Source organism: Pezoporus occidentalis, unplaced genomic scaffold, assembly GCF_034315485.1.
Source record: "Pezoporus occidentalis ecotype Australia unplaced genomic scaffold, CSIRO_AGI_Poc_V1 ctg203, whole genome shotgun sequence".
NCBI classification, from domain to species: domain Eukaryota; kingdom Metazoa; phylum Chordata; class Aves; order Psittaciformes; family Psittacidae; genus Pezoporus; species Pezoporus occidentalis.
The window spans coordinates 1,413,110-1,432,214 of record NW_026913889.1 but is presented as its reverse complement, the minus strand read 5'-3'; the positions used below and the strand labels follow the sequence as shown (position 1 = coordinate 1,432,214).

The 19,105-nt window shown below is 40.4% G+C and overlaps 1 protein-coding gene across 1 annotated transcript in view; it reads right to left on the bottom strand.

Annotated features, from left to right (window-relative positions):
- Nucleotides 1–18,422, bottom strand: part of NWD2 (NACHT and WD repeat domain containing 2) — a 59,935-nt gene extending 41,513 nt beyond the window's left edge. The window contains exon 1 of the mRNA XM_062618780.1: nucleotides 18,235–18,422. Coding sequence (XP_062474764.1) covers nucleotides 18,235–18,385 — 151 coding nt within the window. The 5' untranslated portion in view covers nucleotides 18,386–18,422. The remainder of the gene's footprint in view (nucleotides 1–18,234) is intronic.
- Nucleotides 18,423–19,105: the final 683 nt, after the last annotated feature.

Below are 19,105 nucleotides of genomic sequence, written 5' to 3'. Positions count from 1 at the left end.
AGTAATAGGCAATCACTGTTTAAACACAACTGTTTGGGTGAGGTGTGATTTCTGAAGGCTTGTAGCTCAGTCAAATCACTGCCAGTTTTCATTAGAGTACTCCAAGGTGCTGCTTCTCAGCATGAACTATTTCCACGCCAGAATCTGACCTTCAAATACAAGCTGTTCTGCTATTAAAGTCACTTATTTTAATAGGGAAAGCACATTTTACATTCCTGTGTTATTAAACTGATGATGTGTATTTACAAACAGTTGCCAAACATTAATTTCCAGGATAAAATAACTTATGGAAAATAGCCTAGATAAAGAACATTTCAAAGCACATATTCAAGTGAACAGAAAGAGTTAACATGGAAGCTCAATGGAAATTGCCCATTTTTAAACATCAGTTATTCTGCCCTAAGACCAAATAGTTCCTCTTCGTGCTGGTGGTCATACTGGTCTGGCCGTACTGGTGGCAGTGATGCGAATGGCTCTTCCATGCATTTAGGCTGCAGTCACACGGAGTCTTATTCAACTATGGCTTGATGCAGCTGAATAAGGCAGTTGCTCAGCCCCATCCTGCTACTGTGTGTTGTGCAGGGGGTGCCAGTGTGTGGACAGTGAGCCCCACTCAACAATCTCAAATAAGCAGCACATTCAATTTGACAGTCTGTTCACAGAAATGTAACCCACAAGTAACCTTACCCATGCATGATGCAAGCTAAGGCCCTCTAGCAGGGAAAATCCTAAACAGGAAGGGTGTTTGCACTGCCCCTCTTTGACTGACAGAGGAACACTGCAGTACCCAGCTCACAGGCGCTGGCAGGAAAACTTGACTGACGTAACAGGTTGAGGCAGGCAGCTGAACCTAGAAGAACGAAGGCAGAAATAGAAGAACACCAAAAGAAAAGCTACCCTTGTAGCTGTTCGAGGCATCACAGAAATAAATGCGATATGGGGCCAGAGAGCTGCCTGCAGGTTTCAGCTCCAGCCCATCACCCAGGAAAGAGCAGCTCCTTGTATGCACAGAACAATTTCTGTATCTTCCCCCATTCTTGATGTTCCTGTGCTTTACAGTGGGTCAGGACAGAAGCTTCCTGGGGGTCTTGACCTCACCTCTTTCACGACCTACTTCTCTGCTAGCTTAGCCTTAGTCTCCTGTACAAAATGCACATAGGTAATGTTTATTAACACATAATGTTGGAGTCTCTCATGCATATAGAAGCCCTGAATGAGCAGAGCATTTCTAATCTAGTCCTGAATCCACGAAGACACCCAGCTATTTGCTTTAAGTATTCCAAATGCTCACAGGTCAGGGATGGGCAGGACAGCCTCCTGCCACAGGATTTTTTAAAATGCATTACAATATTAAAAAATACGGGTATTTTCTAACCATTGTCCATTGTCTATTAACTGCAGTGGGGATCTCTGCGCTTGAATTATCTGAGGATATGAGGCAAATAAGTAATTACTTAGCAGCGAAACCAAGTAAGGAACTGGCTGCCAGCCTCTCAGTGATAGTACTTTCTTGTCACATAACAACTATTCAACTAAATTATTCCTTTTAAACTGCCCTTTTTACTAGTAATACACAGTAGTATTGTCTATTACCCCTGCTACTAAAAACTTTGAATACTAGAAGGTAACAAATGTCCCTAAATATTATGGAAACCTTGTGTCTGAAAATAATACCATAATAATAAGCAATTTGCACTTCTATAGTGCTTTTCATCTGAGAGTCTCAGAGCACTTTGCAAGCAATGAGTCTGAATCATAACAGCCCTCCAGTATCTAAAGGGGGCCCTACAAGGATGCCAGAGAAGGACTCTTCATCAGGGACGACAGTGATAGGACAAGGGGTAATGGGTTTAAACTTAAGCAGGGGGAAGGGTTAGATATAAGAAAGAAGTCCTTGACTGTGAGGGTGGTGAGGCACTGGAACAGGCTGCCCAAAGAAGTGGTAAATGCTCCATCTCTGGCAGTGTTCAAGGCAAGGCTGGACAGAGCCTTGGGTGACATGGTCTAGCGTGAGGTGTCCCTGCCCATGGCAGGGGGGTTGGAATTAGATGATCTTTAGTCCCTTTCCAACCCAAACCATTCTATGATTCTATGTAGCTGGTAATAAAAGCAGAAATGACTTGAGCTACCTAGTACCCTTGCCTTCCTAGAAAATTAAATCCATAGACTTGTCATTTCCTTCCTTTGGAGTTTCTGTGAGTAGAGAGCATTAGAATAAGCATCCAGAGCTTCCCAAGACTCTACTTAGGTAGACTAGGAATGGCAACACGTAGGTTTGGCTCACTTCTTCCAGTGTCCCGTCCCCAAACAGCACTGCCAACATTGCGGTCTCTACCAGCTCTCTATGGAAGGCAAGTGAGAAACTGGACAGACTGAAGGCCATTCATTAATTAAATTAAACCCTATAAAGTCTAGTAACCCCCCAAATAAATTCTGACTAGCAAAATAGTGCAAGATTACTGTGATGTATACAGCTGTGTCCTCTCCCAGCCTACGGTGATCATGAGATGTGCACAAAGTGTGCTTGACTCTGCTGGACTAGGGAGGATGTAGACTGCAGTTCTTCAGCTCAGATGTTAGTGCTATAGCCACCAGACTATTGCGTAACAACATTGGTGACATCTCCCTCTCCTCAATCTTCTCAGTGCTTAAAAAAACCAACAACCCAACAACAGTGGGCTGAGCATTTGAGCCCAAAGCAATGGGCTTTCACGCTTGGCATGAAAGCCAGAAGTAATAATGAAAAATAACATTAAATAGTAAGTAATGCTGTGTCTCTCAGTTGTGAAGGAATGACAGGATGTGCCTTTGTGGTCTACACTAGAACATTTAAACAAACACATTAGCAAAGTAAAAGACCCAGCTACCTGAGCCAGGATTCAAAATGTAGGACATAATTATAAGCCTAAAAGTTCTAGTTGCAGCAATAATTCTATATTAGCGCCAAATCAAGCAATATCCAATTTAAAGAGATGTAGTTTTAAAACTGATTTCTCTGAAGTTTTCCCTACTCTCAGTTCTATAAGATGACAGATTTAAAACAACACATACAGGATATGTATTTCTTATTTTTTTAATTATAATGTTTAATAACTGGCCACATTTCACAGTGATATCATGCTTAAACAATATTCTGCATCTTGACTGTTAACATGATTAACCAGTGCCACCTATTGGCTTACCAATAACACCCAGTTATCAATGAGGCGACTAGTAAAATCAAAGGGGACAAGACCCAGGTTAAAATACAGAATTTAGGGGAAATATCAGTATGGAACTGACTTGACAGAGGGAAAAGCAAATACCGAGATTCAAATTTTCATTATTCACTCATGATTGTGTTTACAATTTCAAACAAATCTTGGTTTCTGAGAGATCTGAGTTTCATTATGTGTACACTATCCTTACATGAAACAAATTTCAAGTCTGATCCAAAGGTTGGTGATGTTAAAATGGAAAGATCTGTTAATCTCAGCAGATTGAAGGTCTACATTTGTGGCTCGTATTGAAACCCAAAAAACTTTTGATGGCTTACTGTCTTCCACAGTTTGGATGAAATCCTTCAATCCATAAATAAATTAATAAACAAACACTACATACTCACTGAATCTAGTGGGTATGGTCCGGGTGAGGACTCTGATGCAGAATTTTATCTCATAATGTATCCTAATAAATAACCTCACATTATCCCTTGGGAGCACAGCACCATTACATGCAGAAGTTCCTGAAGAAAAAAGGAAGAGTTGAGTTGACTCAGAATCCTTTGCCAATCCCGCAAATGGTCCCTAGATTGCAGACTGGGACCTACGCATCCTTGCGTCCCTTGACTATGATATGTGGCAATCACTGCAAATGCAAATGCCAGTGCACAGTGGGAGCTTTGGCAGCACCATGGGTTGAAGGCAAAATCTCTACAGGCAGAGAATTTTGCATTCTGCAAACTGCATAAGTGGAAGAATTCAACAAAATCTAATTCTTTCATTTAATAAAACAACCTAGGAAAAGCTCTTGAAAACATGACAATTCACAAACAATTATTGTTACACAATTAAATGATGTGACAGGAGAAACTGAAGATGCAGCACATTTAGAGACACCAAAATTAAATCTGAAAATTATCTCTGCACAACACCAGAGCTTATTACAACTAAGAACTGGAAAAGAGCAAAGCCCACAAAGACAAGAATTTGCAACTAATAATCAAAACTAATATGAAAGAAAAACTTCTTGTGAAATCTAAAAGAGGACTCCTGACTGAGCTGTGAAAAAAATGTGTAACAGAAGACATAAAAAGGGCCACTGCAGTACAAAAGACATGTGCCAAAATTCTAGTAGTTCATCTAGAGGTGTCAACTCACATTTCAAAAACTTGTGGAATTATCTAGAAAGCAGAAAAAAAAGCTGTACAACGCTAGAAAATGTTTTAACAATTAAGTTGTATATACTGCAGTAGCTCTACTTTTTTTTTTTTCTGACATCACTAGACCAAAGAGAAAACAATCAGAGCATGCTACTAAAGCACTTGAGGTAATGAGGGAGTGGCAATCAATAAAGAAATGGGATGTCACAGACATTCTGCCTCCAACTGAACTGCAGATTCAAGTGCTGGAAGCCAGCAAAGTAGTATATTATAGGTTTTGAGAAGGCATAAGCAGAGGTAGGTCATAAAAAAACATGAGAAAGCAGGGCTCATAAAAGCACATGTATTTCACAGTACAGGCCGGCACAGGCCCATTAAATACACCGTGTTCTGAAGAAACTCCAATAAACACTCCTATGTGACTTTACATCTGGCAGTGCTGCAAAGCTACGGAAGAGCTCTGCAAGCACTGTTGGCTCTCTGGTAAGGTTGCCCTTCTCTCCTCTAAATGTTCTGTTTAAGTTCACAAGTCACAAAGCTCTAGTCCAGGTCGTATTCTTCCTTAAGTCTGATGGAACATGGCCACGGTTTGCAACACTATAAAACTGCTGAAGTCAGTTAGGCCAGCTGGAAAGCATGACTGATAAATGCAGCTTACTGTATGGGCTTCAGGTGAAAGATGTAGAGGACTTTAATGCCAGCAGATGAAAAAGTGTTAAACATGACATTTGTGGGTGTGCAGAGACACCCACAGAAGAAGTGAAAGGTGCTGCTTGCTTCAGTGCAGTAAGTCTGCATCAATAGTTTTTCTTTGCAACAGACTTTTTTTTTCTTGATGCTAAATGGAGAGGACTATTAAATAACACCACTGCACAGTCAGAATAGTTTTTGGCTGCTGTAGAAACAGCTATCAAAGATGAAGAAAGTACGTGACAATCTCAGCGAAGGAGAGCAGCTGCAAGAGGACTATTTCACATACCACCAGACAACTTCTACCTAGCTACAACCACCCACTTACACGCACTGCAGTACAACAATGTTAAAATTGATAATTCCAGGTGGGGTCTGCACTAGAAGTCACTGAACATAACCACATAATTCATAAAACTGGCTCATTTTGATGGATTATGTAACGTCTGAGAGGAAAACAGTGATTGACATGGAAAGGAAGTGATTTATCTTACCTCCGTTCTCCCTTACCCTTTCCAATTCCAATGATTCATCTAAGCATTATTTTTAGTGAAGTTTATATAATACAGTTGAAAAGGCCATTTTTAATAAATTCTAGAATGTATCTGCTTTTATGAGTCAAATATTCTTCTGATGCCTTGATATTATTAGATATTGTTTTCTTGTTCCAGGTTTCATTTTTCTGTTTGCTAACCACATTTGCTTGATTATATATATCAAGGTAATAGTAAATTTGCAGTTTAACCATCTTGAGGAGTTAGTAATCGAAAAAGGACACGTTCTAGTAACTTGCTGCATTCGAGAAGCTGATGTAATTGAAACAACTACTTTCAGTTTCTCACAAATATCTTTCACCAGTGTGATACAGCAAATAGTATTTGAAGAACTGCCAGAACTGGCATAAGAATTTAATCAGTCAGTGACTGAACTACAGACTGTCTTCCAATTTAGTACTTGCAAATGACTTTAGCTATCTTCCACAACTCTTTCCTCTTATTTTCACAATAGTGTTACCCAATGATTTACAATTACCTTTAAAGGAGGATAAAGATCTTCTATGACAGTATACTCTCAGTAGCAGTGTAGAAAATGTCTAGCTGCATTTCCATTTCTTGCACTGCCAGACACTATCAGTCTGTCTCAGTGCCTGTGAAGATATTTGTCCCTTGGCCACAGAATAGATGAAAAGATGTGCAAGCCATCTTTTATCTTCCAGACCTACAACTGAATCCCCAACTGGGGATCTAAATTTTCTTATTTGAAACAATTTTCAATTTACATAATGACTATGTGGAGATGACTGTGGTATTAACACTGGAACAATACACCAGCAATGGAATTGCTTAACTTATAGTATTATACTTGGCTTAGTTTTTCAGTTGTTTATTATATATGGTTTGATTGCTTAGTGGTTTAGTTTCTCAGTTGTTTATTTTACATGGTTTGATTGTTTAGTCTGGAGAAGAGAAGGCTCAAGGGGGACCGTACTGCTCTCTACAACTACCTGAAAGGAGATTGTAGTGAGGTGGAAGTCAGTCTCTTCTCCCAAGTCACAAGTGATAGGACAAGAGGTAACAGCCTCAAACTGCACCAGGGGAGGTTTAGGTTGGATATTAGGAAAAATTTCTTCACAGAGAGGGTGGTCTGGTATTGGAACAGGCTGCTCAGGGAAGTGGTGGAATCACTGTCTGAAAATGTTCAAAAACTGTGTAGATGAGGCCCTCAGTGATATGATTTAGTGGTGGCCTTGGTAGTCCTGGGGTAGTGGTTGGACTTGATGATCTTAAAGGTCTTTCCCAATCTAGTTGCTTCTATGATTCTATGGTTGATTACAGAAAGTATAAAATAGAACATTCAGAATTAAAACAGGTGGAATGTAAGGATATAATTTGCATTTAACTCTGTTTTCTAAAGAAAGGAGGAATGAATGATCATCTGTGTCTTCTACATGTCTTCTGTTCTCTTTTGAAAAATATTTTGTAATTCATTGACTGACATTAAACAAATTTGACCAAATGATATTAATCTCAAATATAATGAATACCCTACATGAGAGTAAATTAGCAGATAACTAAGAGAAATCCTGTAATATTTACATGATTTCCCTCCTGGGATTACTCATACCAGTCATAAATAAAGCCCCAAAGGAAAAGCTGTAACATGAGCTATTAGACACTTTATAAATGCCTCATTAGCAGGAAAGCTTATCCTGAAACACACAGGCCATTGCAGGACAAATATCCATGGTAAAATATTCTTTATGGGAGTTTACTGCTTTGTATTATCTGTCTTTTGCATGGATGGATATATCAGTTTCCTATCATAGTAAAAGGATGAAGAGGCATTAACGGGATTTGAGACATTTATGAATAATGACATACATTAGTGATAGTCAACGAAATTCATTCTAAGCAGGGAAATTTTCAGGGAAGTTTTTGCCTTTGGTAATTTTTATTGATGAATGAACTTATTTTGTGTCTGTGTATGTTGCTGTAAGCCCTAGCAGTATGCTGTACAGTCTGCTTTCCTGTGTATTTTCTTAACTGGTTTGGACACAGCTCATCAAGAGCTAGACAACCTTATGTCAGGAGTGGCACACACATGTTTGATCCTGCTTCAGAAAGGAGGACAGATGCAGAGGCATCAAAGAGGTCCCTTCCAGCCTTCCAGTCTGTGATTTGCACTAATATAAACAACAGATTAATGAAATAACTGCCTGAGGTCCCATAGTCCTCTGTTACAGCCACATAAATTTGTGGCTGTGGTTTAAATTGTAACTCAATGACATTCTTTTTGCTAACCATAGATTAGTTAATTCTTTATAATCCCATGTTGTAAACTACTTGCTTTTCAAAGTAAATCATCATATGAACTTTGCTAGTGTCTTGATACATCAAATTAGGGATCATGTAAACAGGAATGCTTCAATAACTTGCTTCAAGAGCATTGCGTAATTCTTGATCACAGTTAAATGTAACCCAATAAGTATGTAAGTAAATCAAGGCCATTATCAAACAATAATATGATTTTATAATTTTCCTAGTGTTTTTCAGTAACCACAGGAATAGAGAATCAAGACACACTGCTCACTCCTCTCAGTGTCTGAGCTATCAGGAATACTATAGGGTGGAAGATGATGGAGAAAAATAGGCATTTTCTTCAGAACAAATTACTCTTTCTTGCCAGAACAGTACAGACTATGAATCCAGCCACCAGGACTATTACCAAGTAAGAAAATATATTTGTTTTGATATCTTTTCTAGAATTTGTGGGGCCTTTATTAAACATCAGTAGATATGAAAAGAAAAAAAAAGATTAAGTCTTTCCTTTTCAAAAAAATCACTTATCAAGCAGTCATACATGATTTATGTTATGTTTGATCGTGAGAGTAAAGGAAGATTCTCTAGATGCGTCATGCTGGCATAATTAGGTGTGGAAACTTCTTGGTAATAACATAAACCTCAGATTAGAGTCCTGTATGACACACTGGACTCCTTTAGACTCCATACGTTGGGCTCCTTAGATTACTGAATACTGTAATGTCTTTATTTCTTAATATGGCTCAGTTTTAACAACCCCATAAAAATAAGGACATTTAGATATAACTAGATCTTCACAGTTAGCCTCTATAGTGATAGACAAAAATTGATCATTATGATGATGACTTTGGATAAAGTTACTCTTTTAGGTAGATCTGCTTTTAGGTACTGCTACTCCACAGATATTTCCACTTCTGTTTTTTGAGATCTCTTCTTTGGGTGAATGCACATGGTCTTGTTCATACGAAATTCCTACTGAAGTTAGCAGGATTAGGCATTTCACTGGGCAATAATCTATCTCAGGACTTGGAGAGGTTGTTACAGTACAAAGACTATTGATTAACTAGTAAAGCAACTAGACAAATTCATGGAAGCAAAGGACCCCATAGATTATTAAATACATATATCATTATCATTCTTCCCCTATTGTGATCTCTTATTCTTTCATCATTCTTTCACATATGAAACTGCCAAGGTCAGAGGAGTACTGAGCTCCTTTGCTCTAACTCACTAACTCCGATTTTACTGCATTTGATTCTCATTTATCTTGCATGTAAGAGCTGATGTGCACAACTCTGCAAATACAGATAACTCCTCTCATCTAAAAGTATTAAACCCACATGGTTACTCAATGGTTTTCAATCATTTAAAAGTAACCTTAATCTAATAAAATCCAGTCAGTGAGATCGTCTGTGAATAAACATTGAGTGTAAGCTCAGGCAGCATCAGGACTTCTGTTACATATACTCTGAAGTACCAGTCATTTTTTCCTACATTGCATGGTCAATTGCATTGCATCAACCCTGTACAACACAAACAATACTAACAGATAATGTACATTGAAACTACTATGCTAAAAGAGATTTTTTGAGGGTTTGGAAAAGACATTTATTTTGCCAATGATTTTTAACTTTAAACTTCTATATGCCTCTGAATGGCTGTTTTGTACTTTTATCAAGTGCTGCAGCTTCTAAGAAATGCAAATACGGTTTAATTATATGAACATATCAAAGGGCCTAGGCTGCAGAAATGCCCGCCAATAGCAAACACTACAGTAGGGGAGCTCTCTGAAACTGAAGCTGTCCAGATACGGCTCTTAGTCATTAATGCTCATTTAATCTTAGTGTTTGGTAAAAGGTTACTAAATAAAGACTCTAAATAATAATTTTACAAATGACACTGCTATGTATCACACACATGCTATAATAACTGTACGTCTCAACACCTGATTCAGGTAACAAAAAGTTGGAGGACAAAGCTGGAGATCTGTAAGGCATGGATGAGATGGTGAAAGTACTCTATTAATAAACATTTTTGAGTTTTTACTCATACCACAGAGGCATGTTACTACACTGAAGATTGTAGCCATGCCACCCCAAGCAAACACTAGGAGTAGGTGGTACAAGAGTATCTGTCAGGCTCTGACAGTTTGATCTGTTCAGCTATCTGATCAGTCCCAATGACTGATACTTAAAAACAGAATGTCTCTGGATTAAGTCCAGTGTGGAAGTCCTGCCATTTGCTAGTCTTTCCAGTTTCTGGCACTAAGTGTATTTTGGACATCCTGCTAAATATAGTCTGTAGAGGTGACTTTTTTTTCTCTGCATCCGGATCCTGTACAAGAGTGACTGTAGCTGCTCAGGCATAAAGTCTGTCCAGCATACTGTCTTGTCTTCAACAATGGGCAACAGCAGACGCTTATATGGAAGCTTAAGGCCAGGTCAAAGGTAGAGGCAAGCATGTAATTATGGTAGTGATCAGGTGGCTTACAAGAGGTGCATGCGGTACATCTTGCTCAACACAGGAGCCTGCACATGGCACCCTGCACCTCGGGGCAGACTTGGGGCTCTTTCCTCTTTACCTTGTTACATTCCTTGTCTTTGGCTACCTGTGATTTTACACTATTCTGCTTTTGACTAAAAATTTTGTAAGTAAAAGCCTCTCTATAATACAACATCTATATTAGTAAGAGTAGCATCAGGCCAGTGGAGTTACTTTAGAGCTGCACTTGCAAAACTATGATTAAATTTGTTTTTCTAATTCCATCTATTATTATCTTTCTGTAATTAAAATTCCAGTAAGGGGATAAAGCAATTTTCTTGAACAGCGCTGCCTATATTAAAAACTGCCACATTTCTTTGTATTCCATACACACAACTATCTATGACTACATTATATTTATATCTACCACCTTCAATACATTAAAACCCCAAATTACTGCTAGCTAAGTATTACTAACGTATTATTACTGTTGCCTGAAAGGACATCTTATTATGAAACAGTCTTTCAGCAGAAGAAAATGCAACAAAATTTCAGCTGACAAAAAACCGCAGCTCAGGCACTGCCCTCATATCTTGAATTAGAAGTTTAGGAATTCCTTGATCAAAAGTTCTCTTTCTGTGATCAGTATTTTAAAATTCCCCAAAACCTGAAAGTCTAATGTAGGATTTTCTCTTAGGTATTTACACATCTGTGGACACATGCATATGCCCACACAGTGTAAGTTTCTTAAAAGGAGTTATTTCTTTGCAATAAGCTTAGAGACAGGATGCCAAGTTATGTACCCTTTGTACTACACTGTTCTTAATGTGATTACAGAAATCCCACCACCAAATACGCATGGTCTCCTTGGAACACAGCCTCAGAAATCCTCTTTAGTTTGCTGTGCAGTAGAATGTGGTTCAGCTGAGAGGTCATCCCGCTGTCCTTGATCGGGCAAGAAAGTAGCCCTTCTGTGTTGATGCACTGATTGTAAAGCTGCCTTGCACTGTGCTGTCTCTCAAACGTGGTCTCACACCTTGCTGAAGGAATAATTCACAATAAGGCCTCAACTCAATACTACTGCTGTCCATCATCTATCATATTATTTGAGAAATTAGTATCACATGGAATTTGCACAAGTGTTTCATTGTCCCTCACTGTACTAAGAAACTGTGTCAAGAGTACAGGGGCCTCCAGCTCCTCTTTGTCATTAAAAGCGTGGCCAGTCTGCACAAGAACAATCCATGCTCCAGTGTCCCATGTACATCCTGACTGCTCTGTATTTCTATTTTAATAAAAAGATACATACATTTATACTTATGTATATACACCTGTATATACTTATGTATATACAGTCTAGTGTGCAGACACATCTGAAGAAACAATGAGATATTTGCAAAGTTACAAAGGAAGAAAAGAACTTGTAGGTTCTGCTCTGTTTTAACAGTATTTCTCCAATACTAAGGAAAAAGTCACAGAACCTAAGCTGCAGGTGCATACAACCCTGAATGTTTACAAGTATACTTGTGGATAAAATCTCAACTCCTCTGTAAAGCTTTTACAAAAGCATTTAACAAGACCTAGGCTGTTCTTCAGTAATGCTAGAATTACAACCTTCTGTGATGCCCTTTGAACATGAACACTCAGTTCTCACAAGGCGTCTGAACAGCAAGTTTGAAAACAGCCTATGAGTTTTATAAATCCATTTATAACATTTTATACAGTTTGTACTATTTTACATAACTTGGGTGTGTATGAGCATGTGTGTGTACATACATATTTCTAATTTATTTTTTTTAATTAAAAAAGAATAGTCATGTGGTTAAAAATTTCAAGTGCTGCTTTTTAAGTAGATAGGATAAATAACTAATCCAAACTTTTGGAGCTGATAATTTCAGATGCTGCTTAGCAGGAAGGTGACTGGGTTTCAGGTAATTTTTCTTATTTTTTAATAACAAGACAAAAGAACAAAACCAAAAACTTAAATAGATTACTGTTTTACTAAAAAAGAATCCCACATCTCTTGATCTTAGTCTTATTCCCCAAATACACATCCCATCTTTTCAGTATGTGAGCAAATCCTTAGCCCAGCCCCCAGACTAAGCAAAGAACCCACAAAAAGAACAAGGGACATAAAGAGAAGTTCTTCTCATGCAGTTTATCAACAGTTTCTCAAGTTTATCTGCCTGGCAGAATAAATTTCAATTCAGTCTCCATCCTAGCCCAAATCAGTCGTTTTGTCTAACAAGAATAAAGGCTTCAGGATCTGCTTGACAAAAGCTCATCTTGTACTGGTTCTGCTTGAGACGTACCAGCCCTGCCTTTCAAAGAAAGTTAAAGCCTCCATAAGACTTGGTCCTACAGTTTCATGGAGAGTCAGATCTTGCCTTCTGCTCTACAATAGTAACAACAGAGTTGTTCTGTGGCACAAGATGAAGAGAGAAAACTTTGCATAGAGGCAGAAATACTGAAAATGGCAGGCTTCTGTCCAGCGTGATGAACTGTAGGTATCTCTGACCTCTGGGCCTCCTGAAATAAGACATATTTCAAACCAAGGCCCACACCAAACTCATGTACTTGAACCATGTTGCTCTCCCAGATAAGATACTCAGCTTTATTTCTAAAATTATTTAACTTATTTTTTTCCCCAAGCGTAGCTTAGTTTGTAGATCTTAAACACTACAGTGATGTGCGTCACGTAAAACCATAAATAGGTATAAAGTTAGGTAACCAGAACTAACACTTAGCATAAAAAAAGTCTTGGAGTTATTTGTCTCCACATCTCCGCAACACCTCCCTTGCAATTTCATACACTTGAACATCTGTGTTTCCCTTTAGCTAAGGAATAAATTCCACCCAGATTATATAAAATTGTCTTTATAAAAAGATCTTCATGCAATGTATCCAAGTAGGGACACCATATGGTATTTTGGGGCTGACCAAAATGGACTGTCATTAACTAAGCATTATTCTGGCTTCTGAGTATTTTTGTACATTAATATTTCCTCAATTACATTTTTCTTAATGGAAACAACATTTCAGATAAAAATAATACAATACACCTGGAACATGCTACAAATGTAAGATTCTAGCTTTCTTTTATTGCATATGGCAATAACTTTAGAATTAAAGCAGTCATAATTCTTCATCTGTTAAGTTATCCACCCTCATGTTCAGTAGCACCACACTACAAATGCACATAACTTTTTCTTTCACATGTACATCAACATGCGTAAAAATGCATGTAATTCCTGCAAGCAGCCTGCAACAATAGGTCCAAACAAAAACATCGTTAAGACCAATTTCTGCAATCACTATTTATAGGAATAATCCTTTTCTATTCAGCAAAACTAATTGCAGGTGAGAATTTTGCTCTCTGTATCATGAGAAAATACATAAATTTGACATCAGACATTAGTACTTTATTAGAATTGAGTGTTTTTCAAATTAATACAATGCTTGGGATGATGTATGTCAATGGAAATAAACTAAGTTGAACAATCACTGAAGAAAACTGAAATTCATTCCATAGTGTAAGATAAGGAAATCTCACTCAGGCAATCTATGGAGAAGCTGGTGAAGTTCCAGACATCCAGGTTAGGTTTATACAGTGCTTGTACAACAGAGGCATTAAAGTAGTGGCACTATCTTCTATTAGAATAAGATCTTAATTTTACATTCCTACATGTATATATAGCTTTTCATACTTAAGATTGTTAATCATGTCAAAACTAGGATTAGTTAGGTTTTTTATATGTAGTTGGGCTTACAGTTTAATAAAATGGGTACTGGAGACATAAAACCTGTGAGGAACATAGCCTTTCTGTATTAATAATGGCTGTTAAAACAAAGCTTGCTCATGATCTCATCACAACTATTTCTGTTTGTATAACAGAAATGTCTTGAATGGCTAAAAAAGTGGCTAAAAACTATTAACTGTCAACATCCCGTAAAAGCAGTCTTGTGTTGGAACTTAGGAAGTATGTAGAGGTGCTGCACAGAGAAATGACTAAAAAGTGTTAAGTATCAAGATCCCATAAAAGCAGTCCTGTGTTGGAACTCAGGAAGCATGAAGAGGTGCTGCACAGAAGACAGTAAACAGTAAGCAGTATGCAGCCGAAATAATGGATGGAAAGGGGAGCATCCTTACCATGTGAAGTGCTAAATGCAACCCTGCTTACGCTTTGAGATAAGACTGGCTAACACCATCTATGTCAGAACATGCTCATATGCTATATAAAGGTATTATCCTGTCTTCAATAGAACCACCTGTGCATAGGATTTGGCTTTATACATATCCCACGTCAATACATTTGTTTGTCTCTACTGTATGACAGATATGAAAGACACCTTCATAGCCAAAAGCAAAATTATCAATGTCTTAACTAATCAAAACAATAACAAGACCTGAAGTTGACCTAGCAAAGAGCTAACTTCCCCACTATCAGAAAAGCCAAGAGAATTTAAAATTATCAGAATTCTGACTGTATGATCTAATTCACAGGTTCTCATTTTAAAGACAAATTCCTAATTCTCATTAAGGCATCAGTTTCAAGCAGGGCTTGTAATATTGCCCTTATATCACCACATAACTTCTTGAAATAGCAAACTTTGCTATTTCAAATAAATTTCTGTTTGAAGTAGTGATGGGAATCATTGGAATGTTCTGAACCTATATAGGGCTGATGTCACAGCTCCATTTAATGGGACTGTATGGAAGTTGGTACCTGTTGTATTTAATATGAAATGTATATTAATAACAGGCACCTATTCAGGCACTGCTGAGCAGCAGAGAAACTGTCATTAACTGACTGCTGTTACAGTCCACAGATTTCTACATGCAACAGCAAAAGCACTTATTACAATCAGGTGAATATAACTTACTTTCCTTATCACTCTGAAGCAACACAAATACTTTGAGAAAACCAATTAATTATTTAAAGCAAAATCCTCAACCTCTCTCAGACAAAATACGTATTTAAAATATGCATGCTTATACCTACTAAAATGAGAAAACAGACTTATTTATAGTCAAATAATAAAGCAAGTTCAATGTTTCTAAAGATCAAATCATCTTCAATGATATGAAGATTGATTAATTGATACCAATTGAGCAAGATAATTGTCAGGGGAAAATACAGTTTCACTTATCTACAAAATTTCCTCTAGAAAACAAGAGCCTTTAAAATGAAGCAATTCTGTGCCTATTACCCATGCTCACTGATGTCACTTACTGTTCTTTTCAGGGATGTCTGTGTAAGAAGTTTTATAAAAAAACATTTTCCTACTTGCATAATAAAAACATAATACATTTCGATCATACTAAAGACTGTGGACGCCCCATCCCTGGAAGTGTTCAAGGCCAGGCTGGATGGGGCTTTGAGCAACCTGGTCTAGTGGAAGGTGTCCCCGGCCATGGGGTTGGAACTACACAATCATTAAGGTCCCTTCCAATCCAAACCATTCTATGATTCCATGAGTCTATGTTTGTAAAGAACAGACCAAACACTGTTTCGCCGGAGGTCTCCAATACACACTTATTAAACTGACATAACTCAAGGAAACTACTTTCAAGTTTGCACACTTCAAGTTGCAGGTAAAATTTTCTTGTGACTGGTAGCAGGATTAATTCCTTGGCTTCAGTGTCACCCCAGCTCCTACAGGTACAGGGTGCAGCCAGGAATATTCTGTTCTACTTCTGTGAGTCTGAGGACTCCCCATCACTTTCAGGAATGCTCTGCATAAAGAAAAATGGGTATAAACTGTACTGAAATGCTGAGAAATACCAAAAAAGGCCTTGGTCATGCAAATATACATAGCGGTTGAGGGTTTAAATATGCTGGAATGGTTTACTAAGTAGGAAGAGTTTAACCTCTCTTTCCAGAACTCTTGCATTGTGAACTCTTCTAGGCATTTTGCCAACGGCATTTCTAAGTACTCCACCAGATGATACCTAAGCGCCATTGTAGGCTACTTGTTTATCCATGCAGACTTTCTTTAAGGTCACATGCAGTTAGCAATACTTCTGTTTTACTAGTATCACTGATAGTCATGATGGTTTCTCATCATTTACAGTCCCTAGATGCTCATAATAAAAATCTGTATCCACTCTGAAATGTCTGTCCCATACTGTCATTTTATAAAGCAGGAGCCATGCTGCAGATAAAATTTTGGACATGAGAAGTATTAACTGCTGTGACCATGTGAGTCTGCAAGGAAGCTAATGTAAATAACCTTAAAATTATTTTCTTTCTCTCAGTGTTTGTGTTTTTTTTTAAAGCTGAATTTTTCAAGTAACAATGCAAGGGTAAAACCTTGCAAATGGATTATATAGGGCTTCAAACCTCAACTTTTAGAATAAATTTAGTTTTTTGGCTATTAATATTTTAGGAAATATCTAGCTAACATACCAAGCTATCTTAAATGCAGTTCACATCAAATATGGAGCACTTCAGTTAAGGCAATGCTGACAGAAATCCAAAGCCAAATAAACATTTTTTCCTGATTATCACTATTTATATACGTTTCCTTAGATTGCAACAATAAATCGCAAGCATTCTCACGCTCTCTCTAAAGAATGGCATCTTTTTAAACACACAGGGCTGTCAGATGTGAGAGCTGAGGGTTTCCTTGCGCTGAGAGGAACCTGGAAGACCTGGAGGTGTGGGAATTCTTTAAGGGAGTGCTTTGCCCATTTTTGTGCATGTGAACACTATTTCTCATACTCCCATAAGTAATAGTGCCAAGACAATTTTCACTTCAAAATTTAAAGTCTTCTGTGATTTCAGGCATGGTTTTCAGACCTCTGATGTTTGCATAGAAGGTGGCAGTACTGTTGAATTAGAAGTGTTTGGGGGGGGAAGGCAGTGGGTGGTGGTGTGAAAGAGAATTGTGAATACCGTGGGCTCATTTTTACAGACAAGAAATGTCATAGGTGTGAACGCTTAATTTATTGTTTCCGTGCTTCGAGTGGGAATATGCTTCAGCAGCTTCAATGTTACGAGTGGGAATGACACCTCCTGAATGTATGCAAATTCCTCGTATCAAAGGGTAATTTTAAAAATAGCTTTAAGTAGCAGGATGACTATTTAGTTCAGATACCGAGTATGCGATCCCGACTTTATTAAGCTGAAACTGCAGGTTTCAGTGCCGGCTTCCTTGGAAGCCGAGTATGACCGGGATCAAAGGATTATATTTGCTGTAGCCTCAGCGGCTAAGACCTGCTTTCACTGTGCTGTGAAATCAATCGGGAACTCTATTAACCGGCCTCCCCAGGAGAGCTCCACAAAACGTCCCCCCAGGAAAGCTTCCCCTTCGCTAAAAGGCAGATCGTTTCCATGTTCCGACCCCCCGTGTCCCGTGTGCCCTGCTGTTCCGACACCGCAAAAAAGACACCACCCTCCCACCTTCTCTCCCCCGACCCGGTGCCTTTTAGACCTGTCCTTTAGGGTCATAAAACTTCAGGAGCGGAGTACATCGGCGCCTCCAAATCCCGTTTCATCCGACACCAAATAAATCGAACCGCCCAAAGCGCTGCCACCCTGTTCCACACCCCCTACTGCCGCCTCGCCCTGTACCCCACACCGCCCGCCCCGCCCCGCCGCCCCACACGGTGCCCGGCGGCGAGGAGGAGCTGCCCCGCTCTCGTTAACTCGCTCCCCGCGCTCGCACCCTCGGGGCCGGCTGCGGAGGGGCACAAGGAACCGGTCTCGGCCCCGCCGAGGACGACCTGAGCGGGGATGCCCTGCGGTGCCCGGGAGCAGCGGCAAAAGCCACGGCGGCCCGGCCCGGCCCGGCCCGGGGAGCGGCGCGGCCGCTGCAGGCGGCAGGGGGAGCTGCGGGGCGGGCGGAGGGGAGCGGCGGGGCCCGCCGGGCCCGGGTTACCTTCGGGGTTGGCGCTGATGAAGACGCGGACGCTCCTGCTGCTCGGCACCAGGTGGGACGGCAGCGCCGAGAGGTTCCCGGAGAAAGCCGCCCGCCGCAGCGCCGCGTCCCGCGGGCAGGGCACCCTGCCGCCAGCCCCGGCCGGCCACATCGCGCCGCGCTGAAGGGCGATCCTCGCGGGCGGCCGCCGGGCCCCGGCTCAGGGCAGCCCCTGGACCGGCGCGGCAGCAGCAGCGCTCCCCACCGGCTTGGCAGCGGCCATGCGGACCCTCCGCCTGCCCGGGGGCCACCGCCCACCTTCTCGGTGGCGGCGCGGCTGGGGCAGGAGCCGCCGTCCGGCGCCGGGGCGAGGGGGCAGCGAGGAGGCAAGGAGAGGCGAGGCGCCGGCTGACGGCCGAGCCGCTCCCCGGCGTGGTCGGCGGCGGTCAGGGCGCGGGAAGAAAGTTTGCGGCGGCGGCGGGACGGAGGCAGCCTGGACCGCGGCACCGCCCGCCCAGCCTGCGGTCGCCGGGGAGAGCAGCGGGAGGCTGGGCGGTGGGAGAGGCGCTCGCTGCGCGGTCGGGCCGACGAGTGTCTCGGGTTTGCGGTGTCCAAAGCAGGGACGTCACCGGCGAGGCTGAGGGCGCCTTCCCTCCTCCGAGTGTGTCACAGCCCCGGCATCGGATTTTTATAGGGAAACTGCTGCCGGCTCATCCTCTGGGCACTGAGGAGTTCAGAGCCCTTCTTATGTTTTGTTCTGTCATCTCCTGCACGGGAGTGCCACCTGCTCAGTTACAAAAAGAGGGATGCTCTTGATTCTTTTTTATCTTCCTTTTTTAATCAGTTATTTATTTATCGGAATAAATGAAAAGCCCCGGTTTGAAGAATGAAA